Below are 14,701 nucleotides of genomic sequence, written 5' to 3' on the forward strand. Positions count from 1 at the left end.
GGATGTGTGTGGGACATCCCTACCCAGGGATGATTTCGCGAAGTAAAATGTTCACCATAGTCTGAGCAGTTTCATTTGTAGTGGGGAAAAAACTGCAGGTTATCGGGAGAACATGTCAACAATAACAAGGGCAGCTGGTATACAGGGTTTCCCCTCTTTGCACCAAAGTCCGTCCGAAGGGCAGCTTTGGGCACCGGCCAGATGGGCATTGATTAAGCCAGTGACCAGGGTCTCCGCAATTAAAACATCCAGTACTTCTGGATGGATTATTACCACCTTGATCGGAGGCAGGGGGTCCGCCCCCTATGAAACCCGTGACCCCCTCTTCCGCGAGGAGCAGACAGGCGCGGTCCCCAGGTAGGTAGCTGGCCCTGATAATGCAGGATTTCCCGAGGCTTAGAGATCTCAAAGCGTAGGAGAGTGTTGCGTAGTGGTTAGCGCTACAGCCTAAGGAACCTGAGGTTTGGGGGTTCAAACCCCGCACTGCTCCTTTTTCCAATCTGAAATTCTGCACGAGAACTAGTGGGCCATTCTGAAAAAATTTGTTTGACCAGAATATGCAAAGGAGAACGGAGGTTAGAAAGGAAAATCTGAATAAGTAGGGAATCCATATTTGCATGGGCACTAAGACCTGCCTCTTGGGTCCAGGTTTCATTAAACCTCTTCAATACCTATCAAGCTCTGTCTGCAATCCTGATTGAATCACATTGGATTCCTGTTGCTCATCGCATTACCTTTAAAATCCTACTTTTAGTTTTTAAAACACTGTCTTTGAACGATCCCCAATTCATTAATAACTATTTATTCCCCATAGTATATCACGTTCTTTAAAATCCATTAATCAAAAACTCTTAACAATTCCATCACTGAAAGTTATCGGAACTCATCATCATGATATCTTCTCTGTAATGGCCCCACAATTATGGAACACCTTACCTCAGCATTTAAGAGAAGAAAATGACCTAAACCATTTTAAAGGCAATCTGAAGAGCTTCCTTTTTAAAGACGCCTTTAATTTATTTATTCCCCATTCCTATTGTTTTCACCATTCATGTCTTCTTTTGTGCTTTATTAATACGATTGTAGTTCTGCCCTTTTTTCCTTATGTATCTGTTAGTTTGTATGTCAATATGTCAAACTCATGTAATTTACTATAAATAAGCTTATGTGTACATCTTTTGTTTTTATTTGTAAATCGCTTAGCAAATTAAATTAAGCTATTCAATAAGTTAAAAATAAACTTGAAACTTGAATCTCACAAATTTCCATATTTTTTTTCTTGCTCTATCTGTAAAACTGATTCTGGCCCCTGTATTAATTAAAGTTAATTTATCCTGACCCTCTTTGGTAGTATTAACATTGGGGCGGCCGCAAGTGTCCAAAATCAAAGGTGCCACATACCTCAAGCTGAATTCAGAGTCTGACTTATTTCCCTTATCCTGAGTCTCCAAAAGTGAGTCCACAGGAAAGTGATAGGAGTCCGGCAGGGCTGTGAAGGTTTGAGTGACCTTGGTATTTAGATACAGAAAGTCAGGACATCCCTATGCACTAACACTGGATTTTTTTTTTTTCTGGCTGTCAAATCACTTTTTACTCTTTCCAATTCTATCTGCATTGTATCTCGATCCTGTTGCAATGCATTATATAAAGGCATCACTAAGAAAGAAAGATAACGCCTCCAAATTATTCAAAATACTGCCATTAAAATCATTTCAACTTAAAAGCTCGAAAATTTGATCATGTCACACCACTTTTGATTAACTCCCATTGGCTTCCCATAGATCATCGATTTACTTATAAAATACTGTTACTGATACATAAAAGCATAGCTTCCGGTCTACCTGATTTCATCAACAGGTTATTAATCCCCCACAACCTCCATCGCACATTACATTCTTCTTATTAAAACCTGTTATCCATTCCCTCTTTAAGATACATTGGCACCATGCGTACTAATATCTTTTCTGTGACGGCCCCTACCGTCTGGAACTCAGCACCAAATTATATAAGAGAAAGTTCATCACTTGATAAATTTAAAACTAGCTTGAAGGCCTTTCTTTTTAAAGACGCATTTGGAGTATAATAGTTCTTTTAAGGACTGTAATGGGACTTTGCTCCTTGCTTTTCTTATTCATTTTAATCTTTTCTACACAGTGCTAGATTATTTATTTTTTGTTTCCTCCCTTTTGTTTTGATCCTTCTCCCTCTCTTTTTCATTATAATTTGTTGTTTTTTTTTAATATATGCCTTTCTGACTGTCTGTTTTAATAATTACACAAATGTATTTCTACCCTTTTTCATTTTGTTTCGGTAAGTTCCCCAAACAAACCTGAAACCTAAAATGGAATTTTGTTTTTTTTTTTTTTTCCTTTCCAGCGACACAGCACAAGAAACGGCAGAAATTTAAACCTATAAGCAGTGCAAACGCATACGGGAAAGGACCGGTGACACAGAAAGATATGAGCCGGAAGGAGAGTATCACACACACGGGCAACATAAGCCTTACAGGGAGCTCTTCTATGTTTAAAAGTTTCAGAAATCATATTCGTTCTGTCCATATTTATTTCTGAATATACATTAACATTTTATAACATTTCCAATATTCTTTTATCATTCTTAAAACTTATTTCAGACAATTTGTCTATGTATCAAACAAGCTGCTGAAAAGTTCTCAGCCGGCCTGCCAGCTGCTCCATGCTACCCACAAACAGTGCTGAAAACTAGTCAGGCTGCCTGTCACTACAACAAAGGAGAAGGAGGACGAGAAGGAGGGGCTGCCCTCCCCCTCTCCCCGCCAAAGACTGCCACAGAATCAGAATCAGATCTCCGACTCCAACTCAATCACTTCACCTCAAGCACCACAAATTCACCCATACAACACATCCACAACCCGGTTCACTCACATTCAATTCATATTAAGCCTTACAGGGTTCACCACTTTCACCTACCCTATTCAACATTTACATATCCTCTCTAGGACACCCACTGCAAAAACCACACCTGCTCTATTACATATATGCAGACATCTCCATCCTAATCCCAGTGAACAGCATAACAAATGAAACCTCAAAATACATTACTCATATAATGACCGAAATAGAACATTGGACAAGCAACTTCAAATTGAAACTTAACACAGAAAAAAAAAAAAAAATCTTCCTTGCAAGCCCAACGGATAAAATTACCAATTCAACGCTACATATAAAAGACCATGAATCACATTGGACACACACACCTCACTATGATTGAACACACGAATATAGTGGCAACAAAATGTTTCACGATGTTATGGAGATTAAAGACCCTCAAAAAATACTGCGACCCACTATCGTTTAGATTACTATTGCAATCACTAGTGCTTTCTACCCTGGATTACTGTAATATCGTTTATTTGGGTATCATTCAGAACTCAGCTGTCTGCTTGATATATGGATTAAAAAAGAATGACCATATCATCCCCCACCACAAACCACTGCACTGGCTGTCAGTCGAGGCAAGAATATTATTCAAGTTCTCCTGCATATGTTTCAAGCTAGTTTGGGGACTAGCACCTACATATCTACAAACCCACTTCGCACTCCACAACCCAACAAGACAAACCAGAAACAGCTATCTTTTTGCATACCCAAGCATAACCAATTGTAAATACAAAACCTTTCTGGACAGAACCTTCATGCTTCAAGCAAATAAACAACAACATTGGCTAGACAGTTACATTAATAAAGCCGAACTGACCTTTAGAAAACTCATAAAAACTACCCTATTCGACAGATACATCACCTAAACAGAACCTCACCAAGTACTCTGTTTCTTTTCACAATGCTCTCTGAAATCCTAATTCTTGCTGTTTCTGAATTTTCCCTTTTTTCAGGAAAGCTGTGATTTTTCTTTACAGATCCGCTCCGAAATTCTTAGCAAACATTATATTTTGTAATTTTGATTCCTAATAGTCTCTGTACTCTGTACTCCCTCCACATATTGTAAATCGCTGAATGTCCAGCTCTCTTAAATGTAAACCGACTAGAAGTCGCAAGATTGTGGCGGTATAGAAGAATAAAGTTATTACCATTATTATTATTATCACTGAAGCGAACATCTGTCTAGGAGGGGGAGAATCCTAAGTGCCTTTATGACCCATTACAAAAACAATATCACAATGCAGGAATTTTTTCAATAACAAAAACAATATAACAATGCAGAAATTTTCGCTTACCTTACTTTATAAGCGAGGTACATTAATAATATACAATATAATCTTATACTCTATAAAATCTTATCTAAGCGATAGAAGAGAAAAGCACATGGAAAGAATGGTACAGATGACAGAATGAGCAGATGTTTCTATAAATCCACAATAGAGACTTTCCAAAAGTCTTCACTTAATTTCATTCTTCCCGAAAGAATGGCAGCTGCTTATTTTCGCGGCAGGAGCTTACCGAAAACTCCACATTAATATTTGTCCTTGCCAAAAGAACAGTAACCGCGGCGGGTTTACCAAAAACCCTACAATATAAATAAAGGGTTGGAACAGGATGCCAATACCATTGAGTATTAAAGAACAGAATTCAAAATTCAGAAATACTCACAAAATATTGGTAATGTCAAGTCCATCCCAGATGTAGCCCCCAAATTGAAACGAACAAGATCCGTTTCTTGGTCCCGAAACTGCCCTGCAAAACACTCTGTCATCTATTCAGACATCTGGAGGCAATTCCCCTTAGAAAGAAAGATACGTAGACAGTGTTCTAAAGAGATTTGCCTGTTTTATTATCAGTGTGCATTCATTTATATATCTTTTACATGGGTCAGTGGTATTAGCAGATGACGTAAGTACAGACTATATCTAGTGACAGGATACATAGGCTTCAAAGAAGTAATCAACACCAGAAAAGGGGGTGGAATGAATGAGCAGGATATGTACTTCATTGTTTAAATCTTAAAGGTGTTAAGAGCTTCCCTTATCACTCTCAACCAGTACATGGCAGTGGGGGGGTTGAGCCTTCATTGTCTCAGACAACTAACTTCGTTAACATGATTAAATGACCTCTTCCCAAACCATCAAGAGAGTAAACACGAACATTCTGCATTTGATTACTTCCAGCATAGACAGAGACAGAAAACTTATCCTTTCAAATGTGTCCTTTCAGACGGATCATTAGTTAATGGACTTATACACTGATTGCTACCTGTAGTTGCTTAAATGAATTAAGCTTTGTTGATTATTTTTTTATCTATGTTTTAAAGCAATTCAATATATCAGATTCAGTATTTAACGTGTTTTGAGTATTTGGTGTTATAGTTTTTATGGATGAATTCAGTACTATAGATATATTTTTACATCATTGCTCAGAGACATTCTTATAAATTTCACAGTTGTTTAGTGTTATACATACCTTTTTTTAAAATATACATTTTTTATTCATATTATTTTTATTGGAACATTTACCAACTATTCATTAAATACCTTTGTGATTGTTGACTATTGATTCATTTGAACTTAATTGGTTTGATGAGTTATTTGCTCTATGATTTAATGTTTTTTTAAATTATATATTTTAGAAGATAGAGATACTTACATCTATCTCCCTTTTTTTAGGTTAATTTGTATGAAATGTACTTTAAGCAATGATAGGTATACTATTTGCACTACATATTTATATTTCTATTTATTGTTTTTCATAATATGTTGATTTTTATTAAAGTTTATCAATTTAGTCTCTGCTGTTTTTTACATTGTTTTTATGATTATATATATATGTTTACTGATTTGTTTATATTTATATACATAATTCATGACTCCTGATGCAGGCCGGGTAGGCCGAAACATGTACATGTCAAGTCGAGTCATTAAGTCACTGTATGAATTTACACTACTTTGGATGAATAAAGGCATTTGGATTTATCAGGTGAGTTGAAAGACACATTTATTCGTGCACCATTCTGATTGGACAATTCCACTTTTGTTCTGCTCTTTTGAGTTTTGTGATTTTGTTTCCCCTGTTCTTGTGTACATTAAATTACATTACATTAGTTACTTTTATTCCGCCATTACCTTGCGGTTCAAGGCGGATTACATAAGAGGTTATCTGGACATTTCCAGAAGAGTTACAGAGTTGAACGGGTTACTTCAGGGGATTGAAATGCTTCCTGCGGTGTTAGTTTGTCTTGATGGATTTCTTGAACAGCAGGGCTTTTATTTCTTTTCTGAAAGTTTTGTAATCTGGAGTCGTGGTCGGTAGATTGGACAGATGGCGGTCTTGTTTCGCTGCCATTGTACATTTTTTTGCATTTGACGCCTCAGCTTGGGGGGGGTGTATGAATGGCGTCGGGGTTCTCCTTTGCCTGGTTGTGGTGGTTCTAATTCATCTACTATAACATAGGCTTATATCCTACCCAATCCCTTAAGAAAAGGTGCAAGCCGGGTAACAAAACATGCCCAAGCATAAAGAAATTAATTTATGTGTAACTATAGAAATCTAATTTCCTAAAGTCACTGAAACTCTATCTACTTAAGCCTAACTAAGAAAAACCTCCACAGATTCCAACGGATTCAGAATACCGCGGCCAAGCTCATCTTCGCTAAAAGTAAATTTGACCATGTCTCCCTGCTCCTGCCCAAGCTCCACTGGCTTCCGATAATCGCCAGGGTCCACTATAAATGCGCCTGTTTAACTTTCAAAATCCTATATGGTATCCTCCCTCCCTTTATCCCTCTTTCTTGGAATTCCTCAAACCCTAATACCACCAGATCCTCCCACAAATTAAAACTATCCTTCCCCTCGCTAAAAGATATTTCCCACACAGGAAAGCTAGGGACCTCCCTCCACTTCAAAATCACTGAGCTCTGGAACAACCTTATCTCCCCTCTTTGGAACTTGAGCTCTCTCCAAGTTTTCCGCAAACATCTGAAAACCTGGCTTTTCTCAAAAAATGTAAGTCTCCCTCCAATTTAGGAATCGAGGAAACTCTTGTATCTTGGCATCCCAAGTCCTCTAAATTTTCTTCACACTTATACCTCTAACCCTCTGTTGTAGTTCCTTCCTATTTCTCCTACTGTAAACCGCGTCGAGCTCTACGAACGTGGAGATGATGCGGTATACAAACCTAAGGATTAGATTAGATTAGAAATGACTTTGTTTATATAGATAAGTTTTCAATTTTCTTTGACACAACAAACACGAAACAGGTTCCAAATTCTAATGGCCTGGAAAACTCGAGAGTTCCAAGGCGGCAGATGGACCACATTTTGGGTTTCTTTGCGAGTTGCATACTAATATCTACATTTTTCCCCAAAACATTTTTATTGAAGGAACAAAACAATTATATTAATACATAGAGATATTCATCACAAATAATTTCTGAAATTTTGAAAATTCAGATCCATATATTCCATTAAATACTGTCAATCCTCCAAATATTTTATAAGACAAATCCAAATCCCCCCTTTCACACTAATATAGAAAGATCTCGGGTTACCAGATGGCTCCAGAAAAAAGTGGACGGATTACGACATCCGGGTTTTACTTGCATTGAAAGCACTGGAAGTAAAACCCGGATGTCTTAATCCGTCCTCTTTTGTCTGGACTGGAGCCATATGGTTAATCAAGACAGGTTTAGCAACTGGTGCCCGTCTAGGTTTCGCCCCATTGCATGCCGGGACTTGTAGTTCAGAAGTCCAAGCCAGTTTTCTTAACGAAGCGCAAACGGCCTGACCGCCCCCCCTTTCCGGAAGTTGCGTCACGCCGCTCGGCGGCGCCCTCCTCCCCTTCTCCTTCCGCCCGCCTCTCACGGCGCGCTGCACTGTGGGAAGGCCGCGAGCGAGGGAAGCAAGATGGACGCGGGGTTCTTCCGCGTAAGTAGAGCGGCGGGCAGAGGCCGCCGGGAGGAGGGGGGCTGGAAGGAAGGGGAGCATGCGACGCCGAGCGAACGTGTCGCCGAGAAGGGAACGGAGACGAGGCGGTGGCCCGGCTCCGGCGCATTCCCTCCCCCCCCCCTTTCTCTCTCTCTTCCTTCCTCCCTCACGCGGAAAATGGCGGCTGGAGGGAGCTGCGGACGGGCTCTGGTGTTCCATTGCCCGAAAATACACGAAAGTGGAGGACGGCGTCCCCCCCGGGTTCAGGCTCGTGACCCTGACGTTCGGCGCCTGAACGTTTTGGCGTCTTCCTGGCCTACCCTCCGCCCTCATCCGCCTCCCCTCCCCCCTCAACATAGAATCGTGACGGCATATAAAAGGAAAGGGGGATGGGGACTTGTACCCTATCGCCAAGCGCTTTACATCAGGGATCTCAAAGTCCCTCCTTGAGGACCGCAATCCAGTCGGGTTTTCAGGATTTCCCCAAAGAATATGCATGAGATCTATTATCATACAATGAAATCCTGAAAACCCGACTGGATTGCAGCCCTCGAGGAGGGACTTTGAGACCCATGACAAACCCACCCTTACAATATAGTGTAGGGGTGGGCAACTCCGGTCCTTGAGGGCCGGAATCCAGTTGGGTTTTCAGGATTTCCCTAATGAATATGCATGAGATCTATGTGCATGCACTGCTTTCAATGCATATTCATTGGGGAAAACCCGACTGGATTGCGGTCCTCAAGGAGGGACTTTGAGATCCCTGCTTTACATCTATATATTTGCAGCCACTTATTTTTGTACCTAGGGCAGGGGTAGGCAATTCTGGTCCTCGAGAGCCGGAACCAGGTCAGGTTTTCAGGATATCCACATTGAATATGTACGAGATGGATTTGCATGCACTGCCTCCTTGAGATGCAAATCTATCTCATGCATAGTTATTGTGGAGATCCTGAAAACCTGACCTGGCTCCGTCTCTCGAGGACCGGAATTGCCTACCCCTGACCTAGGGCAACAGAGGATTAAGTGACTTGGAGCAGCCCTTGGATTTGACCCCACAATCTCGGGAGAATGGATTGAGACATCGGGATTTTCCATTGAAAGCAATGGAAGTAAAACCCGGAGGCCTCAATCCTTTTTCTGGAAGCCTACCACTAGGCCACTCCTCGCCCCATATGGCCTACCTATTCTGCCTTTAACCATACCGTCTACTCTTTCCCTCTTTGCCCTTACAGATCCAACACACTTTACCCAAGCTTTCTTGAATTTGTGAAAAACTACCATATTTACCAGAATATAGGACACGCTATTTTCCCCTCAAAATACACTTAAAATATGGGGTGCGTCTTATGTGCGGATAATCAAAATTATGAGATGAAATTTCAGTCAATTTCTGGTTTATATTAATATACAATATTTAATGCAGGCCTCCGCCGTGCTACCAAGCTCTGCACCCTGTCCATTCTACCTCCTCTGCCTCTGGAATTCCTGGTGGTCTACAGGTGCAGCGGGCAGGAGCAAGCTTTCCGTGCTCCTGCCCTGCTTCTAACCCGGTCGCTCGCTGCCTTGGCTGTCCCGCGTTCTGGCTTCTGCAGCCACTGAGCGGTAGCGAGCAGGGGTGCGCTTTGGCGTTGCTGCTCTGTGCTGAATGGCTCCTGCGAATTCTGATATAAGGTGCTTAACAAATCCCAATAAATAAAACATCCTTCTTAACCATATGGTATTGAAAATAAGATGTGTTCTTCAACTTTATTCAGTTAAAATGTTTACTTGAAAAATAAATTGCCATTTTGAGAAACAATTTTGAAAGAATGCTTTCCACAAATCACCCATGCACCTTTCTTTGGAGTCCTTTTGCAAACCGAGAAAAGGTGGCCTCAGCGCTCCCTTGTCCTGCACATTAAAGCCATTTTCTACCAAAGCAGTAAATGGTCAAGTTCCTGTTTGTTTTATTAATGACCTTACGCTAATATTGACTTCATCATGCAGCCATTAGAACAAATTAGCATGTTAGCACTTTATAGGGTTCAAACTGTAATTGGCTTGCGGTGCACTAACCGATCAAGTCTGGCCTGTCCTTCTTTACTCCGACATGCCCCCTCTTCCATCAAGTGAAAGTATTTTTTAGCACACAGTTTGCATGCGCTAATCTCAGACTTACCGCAGGACTTCTGCAATAAGTGCATGCTAGTGCTTACTTCAGCTTAATACAAGGACCTCTTTGTTAGCACACTACTCTTAATATGCTTTTGGGGAGGGAGGTGGAAAAACGCTAAATAGATATTTGTATTTTTGTTTAGGGTACGAGTGCGGAGCAGGACAATCGTTTCAGCAATAAACAGAAGAAACTTTTGAAGCAGCTGAAATTTGCAGAATGCCTCGAAAAAAAGGTATTTATTGGGTTTAAATCTAATACACAACTTATTAATCGCACTATACGAAAAAGGTTCAATGCTATTTACATTCAAAGAGGCCATAAAATCTACAGGAAAATACAAAAGCAATCAATAATTAAAATATCATCATAACATGATTATTACAACAAGTCATATAAAATTTTCAAATTTTTACAAAACCTTAAGTAATTGATATCAGTCCTAATGTAAACAGGTACTATTCCAAATTGTAATGGCAGCATAAGCAAAAGAGGAGTTGAGCCGTTGTTTATACCGTACTCCTCTAATCTGTGGAAAATGTAATAAGATACCACACAATCTGGTGGAAGAATAATGCAAATGAGATAAAAGCAAAATCAGATTATTTAACGAGTCAAAAAAGCAAAATAAGATTATTTAACGAGTCAGTCTGTAACATCTACCTTACCTTTAAGTGGCCTTCATTTCACTTATATCAATTATCCGTCGTCAGCAGCATGCCTGTGTTTATCCCTTTACTGGGGGAGATTCACAAATGCTGCTATTGAGGTGCTTGACTTGGATTTCAAATGTAACTCGCCTTGAGGTTGGATTTCTAAAAGGCAAGTAATTACAAGTTATTTTCCCATTCAAATACTCTTGTATTTGAGGAGGGTAATGAACCTTGCTAATGGACACACTAAAGCATCATTGGAAGAAGCAGGATTTGAACCCTGGGTTACCTATAAAACAAAAGAAAACTGGGCTTTCCAAAGCTTTCATGAACTGTAGGATTACATTGGGACTACACATTCTCAATTTTAATTTTTTTGGGGGGAGGATTATCATGATAGCGTTGGATTGTCGTGATTCTATGACTTTGTGATAAAAATTACTGATGGTTGTACTGAACACTGTAACTATTTTGAAAACTCAGAGCAGCTGTAGTAGAGAATGACACGGGGACAAATTTGTCCCTGTCTCTGCAGTATCTATTTCTATCCCTGTCCCATCCCAGCGAGTTATATCCCTGCTTCATCCCTACAAGCTCTGTCCTCATCTGCACAAGTCTCAAACACTTATGATTTTAAAGTGTTTGAGGCTTGTGCAGTTGAGAACAGAGCTTGCAGGGATGGGACAGGAACAGCTCTTGGGGACAGGATGGTGATAGATATAGATGCTGTGGGGACGGAGACAAATTTGTCTCCGTGTCATTCTCTACCAGTGTAGTGTAATTTCTTTACATTGCTAACTATATGAAAGGCTTTGGATCACACATTTCAGTTGCTTGCTGTGGTCCATAATTGGAATCCTATAACTTTTCCCCGCTTTTACAAAACTAACATAGTTTTTAGCTCCAGCCGCAACGCTAACGGCTCAGACACTCATAGGAATTCTATGAGCTTTGGAGCTGTTACTGCCGCTAAAAACTGCGCTATGGTTTTGTAAAAGGGTTTTTTTTATTGTATAACATTATTTCATATGCGGAAAAGCAGGCTCACTACTAAGATTTAGCAGATGAATAAAATCAGCCTAAAGGACTAAGGAAAAAGGACTAAGGAAAAATGGTAGAATTATTTGTATGTAACATAGTAGATGAGGGCATATGATTTATCTGAGTTGTGCAGCCCCATTATAGGCAGAACATAGAAATTGGAATTGAGATGTTCAGGCCATGATATGCACTTCCAGCGGTAGTTTAGAACGTCATATGTGAACATAGAACCTTTTCTAAAGTGTATACAGCAGTGTATACAGCAGTGTCATGCAAACTTTTGCCCTGGCACACTTAATGGAGCAAATGTTTTTCTATGACACACCCACAATTGCCTTGCTCTGTCCTCCACAACCGCCCTGCTCCACACCCAGCTCTGTCTCATACAAACCTTGTCTCGTTTTTCCTGAGCTCGGGGCTGTGTCTGGAGAGCCTCCAAGCATGCGTGGAGATCGACACAATGATGTCGTACGCATGCATATGACATCACGTTAACGTCCGCGCATGCTCGAAGGTCCTACAGACATGTCCCCAAGTTTGGGAAGGCGAGGTTTTCGTGTGGCGGAGAAGAGGTGCCGACGCTGGACACTTAGTATGCGTCATCTGTCTTTTAATCCCTGGCAGCACACCTGGAATCTTGCTGTGGCATACAGTTTGAGATTCACTGGTATACAGTAGTGCATTTATATGCATCAGGTATGTCGACAAGGAGGTACCATTTTAGATACATCCATATGTAATTGCTGAGCTGAGAGAATACCAATTTCTTTTACAGTCCTGGTTAATTCCGTATACCTGCCAGGACTTTTTAGGAAGCCTCAAATTTCAGAGATTTTAGCTTCATCCCTCTCACCTCAGCATTGGCCCCTCCTGAATAGATTTTCCTTCCTACAAGCCAGACTGTAGGAGCTTATCTTCTCTGCTTGTGTTTATTTTCTTTAAAGTTCAGTCGTTTCGTCCGCGGTTTTTGCCCTCGTTCTGTGGAGGTTCCCTGTGGGGATAGCTCTGACTGGGAGATTGTAGACCTTTGGGAAAAGTCTGCATCCAGGGGATTCACTGCCAGTCAGTACACCCTCTGGACAGTCTGCAGTTCAGGGCTCAGGGACCGTTTCCTTGGGAACGTGCTAACCTGAGGTTCGTCCGCTAGTGGGTCGAGCATAGGCTGCGTGGCTCTGTGGAGGCATGCCTGGGATTGGGGGCCAGACTGCATTCCTCCGTCAGGCGTCTGTGCAGTGTGTCTGAGGGTGGCGGAAGTCTCAGCTGTTGATGTACAGCCGGTGAGGCAGTCTGAAGGTTTCCTGTCTAGCTTGTCTGCTACCTAAGGCAGAGGATCTCCCTGTAATCTGTTTCAGCTCTCTCAGCAGTGTTTTCCCAGTTATCTTGGATTGTCCCGATTTAGCATTAAAGTTATTTTTAGCACTTGCAATCTTCGTTTTTATAAGAAAACCACTCAGATGGGCTCCATGAGCAGGATTTTGTAGATTCTTGCCTTATTTGTGATAAATGGCTGTCTGGTGCGCTTCTGTGTTTTGCATGTGCTGCAACCCGAGGGGGCGGAATTTGCCTGGACCCCGTGCCTTCAACCTCTGCATGGGGGTCTTCCTGTTATTTCTACCCAGTTACCTGCGAAAAGGGCATTGGGGGGTCCCGGGGAGTTCGCATGTGGCACTTCAATGCAATGCAAGTACACTTTAGGGAAAAAATTTCTCATTCTCCAATCCTAGTTTCATAGTTTATTAAAATTTGATATACCGCCTTATTAGTATTCAAAGCGGTTTTACAATGTTCTTATTTAAAAAAAAAAAAAGGAACAGCAAAACAATATCAAAAACGGCAGGTATCTCAAACTGGGTCCACAGGAGCCAGCTCCTGCCCTGGAAAAGGGTTTTTTCTACGACTTTGAGTATGTTGTATTGGGCTTCTTTGCCTCAGAAATCTCTGTTTGTCTCCCTATCGCAAGCATCCTTGCAGGCTGCCAGGACCCCTCCTCCTGTAGACCTTGGCTTTTCTTTTGTCTCCCTTCTGGGGTCCCAGTAAACCGCTCATGACTAGGGTTGGTCCCAATTCCATACTTCTGTTTGCGCAGGTAGGCATCATGGCTGCTGGGATATGGCAGCTCTGGCGGATCTCCAGAATCATGATCCAAGTGGGGCCCCTTATCTGGGAGAGGATCCAGCTGTGTGCAGATTTTTCCAGCTCGCGCATTTGTAGATTTGTTCTCTGAATCTCCAGGATTTGAAAATGCAGGCTGAGCAGCATGTCATTGCGGAATGTCCCCTCATGAGTAACCAGAGGCCGCAATACACCTCTTTTCCTGATCATCCTGACATAGTTTGGGCCCTCAAGAAATTTGGGAGGTGCCTGAGGGTACCTTGAAATGTGCTCATGCCATGTCTCGGCTTTTCCCATGGCAGACACTTTTAATAAAAGTTTTGCTTCCCCAAAGGTGGATTCCTCTGTGGCACAGGTCACCAAACGTTCTTCTCTCTCCAGTGACTGGGAGTGTGGGAGATGTGGTCCTAAAAGATGTCCAGGACCAGCATTTGGAGTTCATCTTTAAGCACATTTTTGACTCAGTGCTCATCTAGCCAACGGCCTTCTTCATTTGCCAGACTGTGGTTTGGCGTTTTTTGATGCTAGACGCCAATGGGAGGTGCCTGTGATGAAACTATTCTGGCATCAGGCCAGTGCCTGCCCTCCCTCGTTTAGAGGCCTTAAGCAACTTGGGCCAATCAGAGCCTCCCAAGATGCACCTGGGAGGCTCTGATTTTGAAGAGGTGGCCTGCTGGCTAGAGAAAGTAGGCATCTCTCAACTGGCCTTTGTAAACAGGGGGTGGGGGGTCATCGGGGGCATGGTGGCAGTGGGAGAGAGTAGGCATCCCTCTGGCCGATCTTTGGTTTGGGGTCTTTTAAAAAAAAATTTATTTGTGGGTTTATTCTGCATATGTGCTGATCACTATCACCATTGATCAGCACATGCAAATTTAGTGACCCTCTGCA

At 41.6% G+C, this 14,701-nt stretch overlaps 1 protein-coding gene across 1 annotated transcript in view; it reads left to right on the forward strand.

Moving 5' to 3' along the window:
- The first annotated feature begins 7,786 nt into the window (after positions 1–7,786).
- SRRM1 (serine and arginine repetitive matrix 1) overlaps positions 7,787–14,701 on the forward strand; it is a 98,604-nt gene continuing 91,689 nt past the window's right edge. Inside the window, 2 exon segments of the mRNA XM_033954892.1 lie at positions 7,787–7,852; positions 10,153–10,242. Coding sequence (XP_033810783.1) covers positions 7,832–7,852; positions 10,153–10,242 — 111 coding nt within the window. The 5' untranslated portion in view covers positions 7,787–7,831.

The sequence above is a fragment of the Geotrypetes seraphini genome, chromosome 8 (assembly GCF_902459505.1).
Source record: "Geotrypetes seraphini chromosome 8, aGeoSer1.1, whole genome shotgun sequence".
Lineage (NCBI taxonomy): Eukaryota > Metazoa > Chordata > Amphibia > Gymnophiona > Dermophiidae > Geotrypetes > Geotrypetes seraphini.